General features: G+C 40.0%; 1 protein-coding gene across 3 annotated transcripts in view; it reads right to left on the bottom strand.

The window, feature by feature from the left end:
* igf1rb (insulin-like growth factor 1b receptor) overlaps positions 1 to 12,541 on the bottom strand; it is a 110,107-nt gene that overhangs the window by 17,556 nt on the left and 80,010 nt on the right. For 2 of the 3 annotated variants that reach the window (XM_055175684.2, XM_055175840.2), the window contains exons 12-18: positions 6,743 to 7,023; positions 6,526 to 6,659; positions 6,277 to 6,442; positions 4,126 to 4,225; positions 3,619 to 3,689; positions 3,216 to 3,445; positions 3,031 to 3,138 (exon numbers count right to left, since the gene is read on the bottom strand). In XM_055175684.2, the coding sequence (XP_055031659.2) occupies positions 3,031 to 3,138; positions 3,216 to 3,445; positions 3,619 to 3,689; positions 4,126 to 4,225; positions 6,277 to 6,442; positions 6,526 to 6,659; positions 6,743 to 7,023 (1,090 nt within the window). The remainder of the gene's footprint in view (positions 1 to 3,030; positions 3,139 to 3,215; positions 3,446 to 3,618; positions 3,690 to 4,125; positions 4,226 to 6,276; positions 6,443 to 6,525; positions 6,660 to 6,742; positions 7,024 to 12,541) is intronic. The other variant, XM_073859680.1, reaches the window with a different exon arrangement.

Here is a 12,541-nt window from a genome sequence, read left to right on the forward strand (position 1 = left end):
GACCTCAACAGTTTACAGTTACAGTTTTAATGCAGTTTCAAGGGGCTCTAAATGATCCCAACCGAGGCATAAGGGTCTTATCTAGCAAAATGATAGTCATTTTCACCCCAAAATAAATAAAAATAAGCACTTTTTAACCACAACTTCTCGTCTTGCCTAGCACCGAAAGGTCACGCATGACGTATGCGAAACAACCACTCCAGTGTTTACAAGTGTGAAGAAAGAGGACCGTTCAGACGTTGTTGTATTTGGAATGATACTCATTAAAGCGTAATTGAACCCTAGACATTTTAGCCTGTTATCATGAGTTAATTTATGTCCATTTTGCATTTTACATGAGAAAAAAAGAAATTTGCACAACTTCGATTATTAGATTGATGGTGTGTTGAAGCTGAAATTTCGTAACGGTCTTTGATGGACTCAATTAACCAGAATGCACTGTGCGAAACTGAGTCATTAGCCCCACCCACTAACCAATGACCGATGCAGCCTGATGCTGCGTTCCAGAGCCCATCCAAACCAGTGGGACGTGGGACTTATCCTTCTTGAAGTGTCCTAGCTCCTACTTCAAAGCGTTCCAGGCATTTGAAGTGGAACGTAAACAGAAAACATGGACGACCGACCGGTCTTCTTAAGGCTCGTACAGACTACATAACTTTTAAACGTCGGTCCGAACTGTGCAGTTCACACTACAGTAAAACATCAAGTTAAACATCTTTACAAAGTGTTCTGGAGCCATTATATAAAAGCGCTGCATGTCGCCAAGTAACTTGGTATATTTTTACCGTAGTTTCATGATAACAGATAATAACGACATAATTTCACGCCATAATATAAAAAAAAACAAGTTGTGTTAAAATTACAGTGTCTAAAACAACCCTACAAGCAGAGAAGTACAATTTATAGTCTATTCCTTGAAGATTTCCTCTCACGACGACGCGATCTATGTGTGCCGCCATTGTCCTCCGACTTATTTTTCTAAAGTCGGGGTAGGTCGAACTCCCCCGAGTTCGCCGGTAGGAGGTTCCACTTCGACAGGCATTCCAGTACACTTTTCCTAGTTGGAGGTAGGATAAGTCCTACATCCCACTGGTTTGGATGGGCTCTGGAACGCAGCATTAAAACAAACTCGATTTAAAAGCAAACTCCTCCGAATGATTTCGCGAATCGCTCTCGCTGTACTTTGACGTCATCTGGCTGTCGGTTGTGCAGTATGTGGATGTAAAGACAACAAATTCAGGCCACCAGGAGTTTTTATTGTTTACATCAACGCGACCCTCAGCTGACACACCAGTAACAGATTACTTGAAAATTCCAAAATGCAGCCATGACTTTCGTCAGGAAGATTTCGAGTACTGTTTTCAGCCCAGTTTTTCGGCGGACTCAGGTAATGCGAAACGGTAAAAATATCTAAAACATCAATTGGCTTAGTTGTTGCTTGTTTTGTGTAACTATGGTAAACATACTACGTAGAAAGCTATTATCATGTTGTTGTTATTATGAACACAAGCAAAGCAACCTAACGTTAGCTCATCCTGTGCAGCTGTCAATCAAAGAACGTTATCATCTACTGTCAATAATCTCAAGACCCGCCCCCATTTGGAATGTTCAGAATTATGTAGTCGTGCATTTTCTTCCAGTGATTTGACGACCCGTCAATCACCCCTACTGTCACAGTTAAAAGCTTTAATTTTCGATATGGAGAAAGTACATTTGATGGCAACACAATGAACTACATATATGTGATGAAATATAGTGTTGGAGCATAATGTTGTTTTAGAGTGTACTTCCGCTTTAATGTCTTTGTGTCAGTTTATTGTTTAAAATGGTCCACAGGCAGTGTTGGGGAAAGTTAATTTAAAAGTAATGCAATATTAAGTTACTCCCCAAACAGTAACTAATTGCGTTACTTAGTTACCTTTCATGGAAAGTAATACTTACGTTACTTTTAAGTTACTTTTGCGTTACTTAAAAAAGTAATATTTAAAAAAGTTATATTATCACGTAATGCACGTTACTTGCAATGCAAGTAACGTGCATTACACTCTTACAATGCAAGTAACGTGCCAACACTCTCTATAAGTGTGCGTTTTGCATATGTAACGCATGACCTTTCGACATGATAACGTAGTACATAAGGTCACGCTGGTGCATCACACGGCTAGTGCAAGACGAGAAGTTGTGGTTTAAAAATACTTTTTTTGGCAAAAATTACGATGGTTTTGCTATATAGGACCCTTATGCCTCGCATTGTTGGAATTGCTCCACTTTTTAGACGAAGCATTTGTATACATCCAGCCTTGTAACTCCCACGTGTTCAGAAAGTAATCCGCCGTAAAATGTGCAGAACACAATCGAACATTTGCGCTGCACAGTTCTGAAACAATGTTGTAAATAAAACCTAAACACTTTCGCGGGGGAAACACAGCGTCTCCACAACATGGCGACAGCAACAATACTACAGCTTGAATAAAAGTTACATCATCTATCTTTGCGTATACATTAGGGCGGTCTTATGCAAATGTTCTTTTCAGTATGACGACCAACTGTAGGAGTGTGTTTGAACGACCCGTTTTAGGAAGTCGAAGATGAGGCTCCATTTTTAAAAACAAGATCTCTTTGGGTTTGAGTTTTTTTTTCAACTTTACAGATGCTTTTATGTGCACAGATATCTTTTAACACTCTGAAAACAATGGAAAACATGAAATCGTGTCATATGACTCCTTTAAAGTTCACATGAGGTTTTACCCTAGAATGTACTACTGTACAGACAGTAGACATTAAGTCATTGACAATTAATTAAGTGAGGACTGGAAGCTGTTTCCCAAGACTACAGTATGCCTCATTTAGACAGTAGTGTATGCAAGCGTAAAAGATTAATGATAATCTAGGAAAATTGTGCATTAAATTTCCACTAATCTTCCAGGTGGCAATGTGCTAAAACTTGTCATAAGAGTATGGAAAAGATTTGTCTGATTCATCCGCGGTTTCAATGAGGCGAGAGCATCCAGCGTCTTAGTCTGTATTCACCTCTTTTGAGCGTAGCGAGCGCAGATGACTCTTCAGATCTCCACGTGTCATCAGCTCCATGATCACCAGAGTAGGCTGACCCTGTGAGACCACGCCCAGCAAACGCACCTAAACCAATCACAAGACACATAAGCCACCACATCAACAGGCCAATCAATAGCGGTACTGCATTTCCTTTGACTAACCACATGGTGACAGTTGAACTCCTTCATTACGGACGCTTCATTGAGGAACTCGATGCGTTCGTGCATGCTAGCCGACTCGTTCACCGTTTTGATGGCCACCTTGGTTTCCGGCTCGTCTTTGACGACACCTTTGGCGATGCCCTCGTACACCATACCGAAAGATCCTTGCCCGAGTTCCCTGCACAACGTGATTTTCTCTCGCTCGACTTCCCATTCATCAGGCACGTACACTGGAAACATAAATCACAGACGTTAGTAACGAATCGATTTGATAATGATGTTAAAAGGTAAAGCAAAGATTAATTACTATGGATAATTATTGTAATCCACCTGTATGAGTGATTCATACTTTAGCTGTTATATTATAATGTTATTATAGCTATTATGTGGACCGAATACTCACTTTCTGCAGCACTAAAGTATTCTGGATTAACAGAAGCATATATGACCCCATTTCCAAGCCTGTCACTGTTTCTGTGGATACAAACGATCCAACATTACCCAAAAGATTCAACAGAAAACGCAAAAGCATTTACGTAAATTAAATGGTTATATTTGAAAATGTTTCCTTTACTCTTAGGCGCGGTTCACATTTCACGTCTTTTGGGCGTGCAAATACGTTATTTTGAATGTAGACGCTCTAATAGAGAGCGTCGTAGTTGCAACATGGTCGCAATGTGCATGCACGTCAGCGCAGCAGTAAGGTGAACTTTTCAGAAATGCCCAAAAATTGGAAAGTGTGTTTGAGAGATGGAGGAAAGCGACGTAATGGCGTTTTCCTTTGGGTTTGAGACGTGAAATGTGAACCACCCCTTATACATCTGGTGTATAACTAGTTGACACATTGTCTACACATTGTTGGATATTATTGTTAAGATAAATGCTTAAAATGAGGAAAGACTAGTCGTACCGTTTCTTATTGACCAGGATGAAGGCCACTCCAATGAAGACGGCGAAAATCATGACGATGGGGATGATCATAAAGTAGAGAATGTGTTCATAACCTGGTTCTTTAACGTGAAAACAAGATTTCAACATTTAGCAGAGGCATTGTAAACACATCTGTATTTAAATTCGAATGTTTTGTAATTAAAGTCGACATGAAATCAGATTTGTCCCAATCAAACTGGTTGTGGCTAGAGGGGATACAGCTACGGCCAAAATCTTGTGAAATCTCGACAGATGAGCACTGTTTTCTTTCTAATCCTACCCCCAAACCCAACATCTCGCCAGATTTGGCCGTGGCTGTATCTCATCTGCCAGAACTAATCAAAGTCCCTTCTTCTTGAATTGGGAAAGACGGATATTTCTAAAATCCCGTGCTAAGATACAATTAAACAAAATATTTCTGACCAACAATTAAACTGATCATCAAATATACCTTGTATGGAAAAGTTGAAGTTTCCAATGGAAGTGCCCATTTTTTTAAAAAAGCTTTATTTTTCACCCTGAGACCCCAAAATTTTCAACTGCGTGAAAGGGCGAACCGAAATCGTATTTTGGGACAGACTCGAGCGTCACGCCGGAAATAGGTAGAGAAGTTGCTCATCAGTGTGAACTCCTCCCTTCCCTTGTCTGATTGCTCTTTTGCAAGGGCTTCTGGGTTGGTAAAGTGTGCGAAGCCTGCTGCAGTGCGTGGTTTGACAAAGACCGCTTCAAGGGTGCAAAGGGGGCGCTGATGAGCACACTTTGGAGTGTAAAAATGACAGACGGGACACCCTACAGACTCATAGACTAAGTGAGCATGCGCAAGTGAAGCCCACGAGACCGAAAGTTCACATTAAGTGCGTCATTTGTTACGAGGCCAATGACTGGTTGCTATGATAATTCTGCTTTGTTTATCAAAGCACTTAGCTAAAACAAAAAATGCTGGCAAGCACCCACAGTTGGCGTCCACCTGCCGTTTTCAACGTTTTGTAAGCTCAAATTGTGCTAAAACACCTTTATTCTAAGTTGTTTCAGCTACTGCACATGCGGACAGGTTGACAAGCGACTTTTTCGTCTGTCTCTATCAATGAAGGCGTTAGGAGGCGTTTCTAATTCTGGTTGTCATGAACAAATGGGAATGGAGGTTCACGTGACTCTGTATAAAGTCCCTCCCCCAGAGAATCATTAGTCACTTTATTGATTGATGATTGGCTCTTTTAACTGAAAGGCGGGACTTCTGTTGCCAGAACGGCCATGAAAGCGTTTCGCCCCTTTCATAGTAAAGTACAATTTATAGTCGTACGTACGGTCTATGTTGTAGGTTATCTGTAACCTCTGCGTAGCCTGACATGCACCTCAAAAAAAAAAATTAACAGCGCGTCAGTTTTACTCAAACCGCAAGCACTGTGATTGGTCCACTAGAACCCCTCGTCAGGTAAAAAAAACTGCGTCATAGGTATTTACGTTTGCGACGCTGAGAACAAAGATGGACCAAGTTGAGGAATAATTTAACTCAAACTGCAACAAAAGTCGCTGTTTATTTACTTCCATCACTGCTTGTCATCTTAAAACATACACAACAAGTTGTTGTTTCTTCTTTGTTTGTGGGTTAAACTGGACAAGCTGCTTCTTTATTGACGGTTGCTCTGCTACTGTGGTTACATGCGTGCCTACCAGCGGTCTTGCGCGTGTTTGCACGTCAACGCGGATGACGACACAGAAGTATATATGAAAACCGACGCCTAACCTACACCCACACTTTAAAAAATACATGTTCCTGAACAAGACTCATCTGTACATGTTACTTGCTTACCTAATCTTTTCACCAAAACATAATAAGATAATAACTTCTTCCGCCCCTGAAGTGACTTTCCCTTAACGCTGATGTTGTTAACCTGTTTCAGCTTCTCTTAAAGATAGTGCAGCAGCCCGTTAACACAGTAATTTGATTTCAGTAAACAATAATGTAATAAAGGTAGCAAATCAGGTCCATTTCCTGCTCACTATCTCAACCCCAGCAGGTAGTTATTCAAATAAAACCTTATTGATAAAAATCCTCATTCAGTATTCTGTTCCACTTTTAAAACCGTCACGGTTTAAGAACGTCATTTCAAATAGGACTTGATAAACTTACGTTGGACCTGAAGTACATAGAAAGCTATGGGTTCTGTCCACGATCCGTTCCCGGCGAGGGAAGTGGCTCGCACACGAGCCGAATAATTCCCAGGTCCTAGGTTAGAGAGTTTTATTCCTTTGTGCTCTCTGTAGTGTTGGCGGGATACACACTCGTGCTTTTCGTGCTAAGTGCAAAAACAATAAAAACATCATCAAGTGAGAAAAACAATACGGATACCGTGAGGTAAGAATGACTCCGATAGGTTACCTCGGTTCCCAGGCGGTACTGGATCTCATACAGCAGGATCAGGCCATTGGGTTTGTGCGGCTCGGGCCACTTCAGAAACACTGAATCGTCCAAACCTTCCCAGGTCACAGGGCCGGGAATGTCATCTGCTTTTTCTACGAGTATGAGTAAATTTATTAGTCAATGAAGTTTTACATGATGTTTTATTATGAATTTCGAGTCGACACCCTGCTCTTACCTGCCGGATTTGTACGGGAAAAGATGAACGTGGCCGCGCTGCAGTGGTGCACCTCGTCGTTGCAAGCGTGCAGGTCGATTCGGTAAACCGTAAAGGGTTGCAGGCCGGTGATGTCGGCGGTCTTCTCCCTCACCTTCCTCTCGTGAAAGGGGAACTCACGCCTGTGTGGCACGTTCTCCGAAAAGTTTCCCGCTGTCACGTTCCAGTTTCCCGGTGTAAGGCCGTGGAGAAAAGATGAGTTGGCGATGCCAACCAGATCTCGCCGTCGTCTGTCAGGAGGCCTGGAATAAGAAAGATGAGGAACTGAAAAGACCTGCCATCTCCGTTGTTTTTCCGTTGCAACTGTTTTCACTCAGGCACACAGAGAGCGTAATTCTACGTTAATTTTAACGTTTAATTCAGTACATTATTTTTTTTCTTAATTAAATTAATTAAACTGAAAAGTAATTTGCATTACTTTTTTAAAAAAGTAACTCAAATATTAATGTGTACATTTCTAACGTAATGCGTCACTTTACTCGTTACTTCAGAAAAGTAAGATTACGTACTTGTAATGTGTTACTCCCAACACTGCTTATATGCTCATAAGTTCATGATTAAAAATGTTAACAAAAACAATTTTCATTTAAATAGGAAATGACGGAAAATAATAGATTTTTATTTCAAAATGAAATGGAAAAATCTAACGCAACCTTTGCTGGGCACATACATGCTTTATAAATCATTTTCCACTATTCTTTCCTTTTGTAATGATTTGTGTTTTAACTCATATCATTGAGCAATAACGTCCTGCTGCTTGGTTTATGACTGTACACATCTGAAGGATGACTCATAAGTTATTCTTGTAGTAATAGACAGATGTTGTTGACGAATCTTAACTTGCATGAACTTATAACTTTTGACTTTCATTTCTAATCTGCTTGAAAAAAGACGATTTTTTAGATAGGTAAGATAATTAAGTAACCCAGTTTTGTAAGAATATTTTTAAATTAGCAGGATAACAGACACGAATTTACTCTTTCCCCATGAGAATGAGTTCTCAAGGGCAAAGCAATCACAGATTCTGTCCTCAGATGATCTGACAGAAACACCCAGAAATCCTTCAACATGCTTGCACGTTTGGAATTTGCATAGACGTAATGACTTTTATATTGTACAAATTGTATATTTATCCCTTTGTTTATTTTTTAAGTTAATATTTACATTATTTAATAGAACATTTGCATGTTTAACTTCAAAACATATTTTTTATTTGTTTTAAAATTTTTATCAGTAGTATTTTACAAAGGTATTGTTATTATTAACTGTTATTATTAAAAGGTATTGTTATTATTAGGGCCGGGACTTTAACGCGTTACTTAAGATTAATTAATTACACAAAAAATAACGCGTTAAACATTTTTAACGCATTTTAATCACACTTATTTTTGCACCGCGGAACATTTCTCATTGGATGAGTTTTAGCGGACCGATTTTACTGGAGCACCAACTAGCGTTCATGACTTCAGACAACAACAAACTACAGTGAACATGAACGAAGAAGCTGATGAGATCGCTTTGGTTGGCCCCGTGGATGGGACATTTTTTTTATAAAAAACGAACGGATGGAAGCGTCGATAAGAGCAGGTTGTGTGTAAGCTATGCAACAAGGAATTCACATATCACCGCAGCACATCGAGCCTCAAGTATCATCTCAATGCAAAACATATAGCAGCTAGCGTGGACGTTAACCCGACTCCGAGTACAACGACTTGGTTGGACAAAAATAAACAATATTTTGTTGCTTAAGCTTATGAATTCAGTCATTATTCATGGTATACTAAAAATCCATGTGAAAAAATAACTTCTCAATGTTCTCAGGTCAAATATTTATGTGTGATTAAAATGTGATTAATTTCGATTAATTAATTACAAAGCCTCTAATTAATTAGATTAATTTTTTTAATCGAGTCCCGGCCCTAGTTATTATTAATTGGTACGAGATACAACAATTTGAAAAACTAGAATCTAAGAGTGCAAAAAAAATCGTCTTTAAAGTTTTCCACATTAAAAGTCCTTAGCAACACATTACTAATAATAAATATATTTTGTTATATTTACAGTAGGAAATGTACAAAATATCTTCATGGAACATGATCTTTACTGAATATCCTAATGATTTTTGGCACAAAAGAAAAAAATTGACCCAAACAATGTTTTTTTTTTTTTGCTACAAATATACCCATGCTACTTAAGACTGGTTTTGTGGTCTAGGATCACATAGATCTGTTGTGTAAGTGTTAATATTTAAATTATTTAATAAAATTTTGGGGTGGTTTCCCAGACAGGGATTAGCTTAAGACAGGACTTGGCCTTAGTTTAATAAGGAAATATAACTAGTCTTAACAAACATGCTTTACAAAAAACATTATTTGTGTGGATTTTGAGGCAAAACAAAAGGCACTGATGTATTTTAATGCTGCGTTTACAGCAGCTGCGGTAGAGGCATCAAGCACAAGATATTTCAATGTTAAGTCAATGTGAAGACGCATTGACGCGCGTCTGGAGGTCTTGCAGTGCGAATGAGGCGTTTAGCGCGGCGAGGTAGACGCAATTCCGACTCATTCACACGTCTAGTTCGCGCAAATGGAACGAATTGAGCGCCTGGCACGGTACGCACGAATAGTGTTTTTTGTGCATTTTGTGTTTCACGCGAATTTGCGTCTGACGCGCAAATTAATTTTTTTTAACTTTGGCGGATTTTCGCGCCGCGTTAACCAATCAGGAGCCTGCTTGCTGCTGTGGCGGCAGCCCCGCCCGGAGTCACTCATTCAACATCGAGGAACGCTTGATATTGTCCGTGAGAAGAGTGTTAGTGAGGACATTGGGCAACCTGGTATAGTTGTAAATACACATTTCACTTTTGAGTCATGTGATGTTTATCGACACGCTGCATTCCCGCCGTTTTTTAAAACTATTTCCCCCCTATAGTAAGGTAACTCTCTAGATAAATCCACGATCAACATCAGCCATCTTGCAAACAGACAACCGCATAGCACTTGCCCCTCCCACAAAAAGTGGATTTCGCCTCTGATGTGCATCAAATGCTTGCATTTCGAATGTATTCAAAATGTCCAAGCGGCAAACTAGACCTGGTGGACGCAATTTTGACGCCTCAAACGTGGCTGGTGTGAACCCAAAGTAAGAAATGTCACTGCAAGTTGTTTTCAGTTTGGATGGGTCTAACATTTATTTTAGTTTAGAATTAGTCCAATTCCTGTACGTTAAACCGCCCCATAATGATTTAAAGGTAAATATTTTTAATCAATTCACGAACCCGCTGCAATTTCCCTTCCAAACCACATTTATGAACCCCAGTTTAAGAAACTCTGCCCTAACCCAAACTCTATACCTCATAGATAACTTTCTGCTACTTTAGATTTAAAAGAAAAATCATTCTGTATGATTTATAAGTTTGCTTGCCAAAAAATGTCCCCACAAGGTCAAAAAAAATAAAATGGGATTACCAGGTACATTCGCATACACGCACACTTGCTTATACATACACACAAACTTGTCTGCACAAACACGCACGCACACACACAGCTGGTGTTTATTCCTCTGCTTGCTAATTTGTCACTCAACTCCCTACAAGCTGCAAGTTCATCCTTTGCCTGCTACAAACACACAAGCAGACGCACACTACTAGTTCACATGGATTGAGTTTGCCTGAATATACACATGGCCAGAAACACGGCTCACACATTCATGGTGTTCTTATCCATTTGTGCATGTAATCTAAAGCATCTTCCCGTGCATTCATTAAGAATCAAACCCACAACCTCGGGCTCGCTAACACCATGTTGTACTATTTGCAAGCTATTTTAGTGATTAAGCTTGGGCTTGTGACTACATTCATGAATACTGTACATGTGTGCTGTATCCTCTTTTTAAAAACTAGCATGTGAAGAAGTATGCATTGCTTTCACACGACCACACATTTAAAAATACTATTATTTATTGTTATTGTAGATATGTCCGCTCTCCACACCGAAGACTTATCTCTCTTCCTTAGGTTTATAATTCAGTCCCTCACTGGCATTCACTGATGTGTGCGCTCTCTCCTACTTGACGGGAACTTCCCGTTATTTCATTGGCATTCCAGATGGCATTACTGTGCATTTCCTGGCAGCGGAGCTGTCGGAATGGGAACGACCGGTGAATGGATACGATTTCCTCTTCTTCCTGCTCTCCAAATCCTGAACTTCGAGGGAACTCGAGGCACTTCCTTCAATATCTCGCTTTTCAATAAAAACAGGTTGTGCTGGCGCGGGTACAAACACACTTCTCAGCCGCCTGACATATTTCTGGCACCACGGCTTTCTCCAGCCGTCAAGCAATGAGAAAAATGAAGAGGAAAAATCCAGACAGAGAAGAATAATTATCCAGGGTTGGAGAATCGATCGTTTCTCGGTGTCCTCAAGCATATTGTTCAAGCGATGCATTGATTTCAATAAGAGACAGGTAATGCAATCTGGTGCGATTCCTGCCCACTGATAATATCACACAGATGCCGGCCCTCGTTTTAACAGGGAACACATAATGTGTTACACCTTTGAGATCAGAGAGAAAACCAGGCTTACGTAGCCGACAAAATTTGTTTTGCATGCTCTCACTTGCTATTTGGATATGGCCCGAGAGCCAGTACCCCACAATTACCAACACTAGGGGCACAGGGAAACAATTACTGCCGAAAATATTCCATAACAACCTCTCGGATACGAAACAAAGAGCCATCTACAAAGAGACATTCATTAATCTTGGGAGATCATCAAATCAAAGGATGATTTATTGAACTGTGGAACCATACATCCAACGTGAAGGTTGAGGAGATGGAGACGTTCATAAGCTGGCATGGCGTGTGGTGGAAGGCTTTTTTAAAAAAAATTTCAAATGTTTTTCCGTGTTCAGCACAGAGCGCCGAGAGAGGAAACATTTTCAACTTTAATTGAAACGCTCAGCTCGTCAATGTCGCTTCTCACTCGGCCATCCAATCACAGTGGAAGAGGGGCGGGACAAATTTTACAACAACCAACCGGCGCATCGTTCAACGACTGATAAACAAAGCAGAAGAATCAAAGCGCTTGGTTGAAAAAAGCTGGCAGGCGCTCACACAGTTGGCTTTCGCCTGGCATTGTCAGCCATATTTAAACGCTTTGGTGTGCACCCCCCTAAAGCATGTTTGCACAATTTTTATGTTTTCGTGAAATGTTTGGCTACTAAACAGCATTGTTAAAATCTAAAAATGAAACATTGGCTCATAAAAAAGTTAAGATATCAAAGCCTGTAGTAGCAAAGTTAAAATTGTAACTTTTTTATATTGTAGTTGAAGTCGATAAAATTTTATATTTCGATTTTATCGGTTTGTGTAGCATGATGCGTACACGATCGCAAAATTATCTTTGACTAGGAGTGTGACAATACACCCATATGGATCAATGCATTAATCAAATGTCACATGATAAGATACATCGTAAAATATCGATATAAGGTACCTATATTTTAAAACTCTCCACATCTTAGGTGGCGTACACACCAAAACTTTTAAACGCGGCTAAAAACACCTGGAGGATGCTGAACTTTGGTAGCTGTAATACTGACATGGACGAGCGGAGCTTTTCACCCAAAGTTGAATCTCTTTCAAGTCTCGAGTAACCGGCTTTCAGCGCGGGAAAAAAACGCTAGCTGCTGTCTTGAAGTTTTGTGTTCCGCCCTTAACACGGTGCCAGAAAGATTTAATTTCTCGCGAAGCAACTGGAT

Source organism: Misgurnus anguillicaudatus, chromosome 21 (assembly GCF_027580225.2).
Source record: "Misgurnus anguillicaudatus chromosome 21, ASM2758022v2, whole genome shotgun sequence".
Taxonomy (NCBI): Eukaryota; Metazoa; Chordata; class Actinopteri; order Cypriniformes; family Cobitidae; genus Misgurnus; species Misgurnus anguillicaudatus.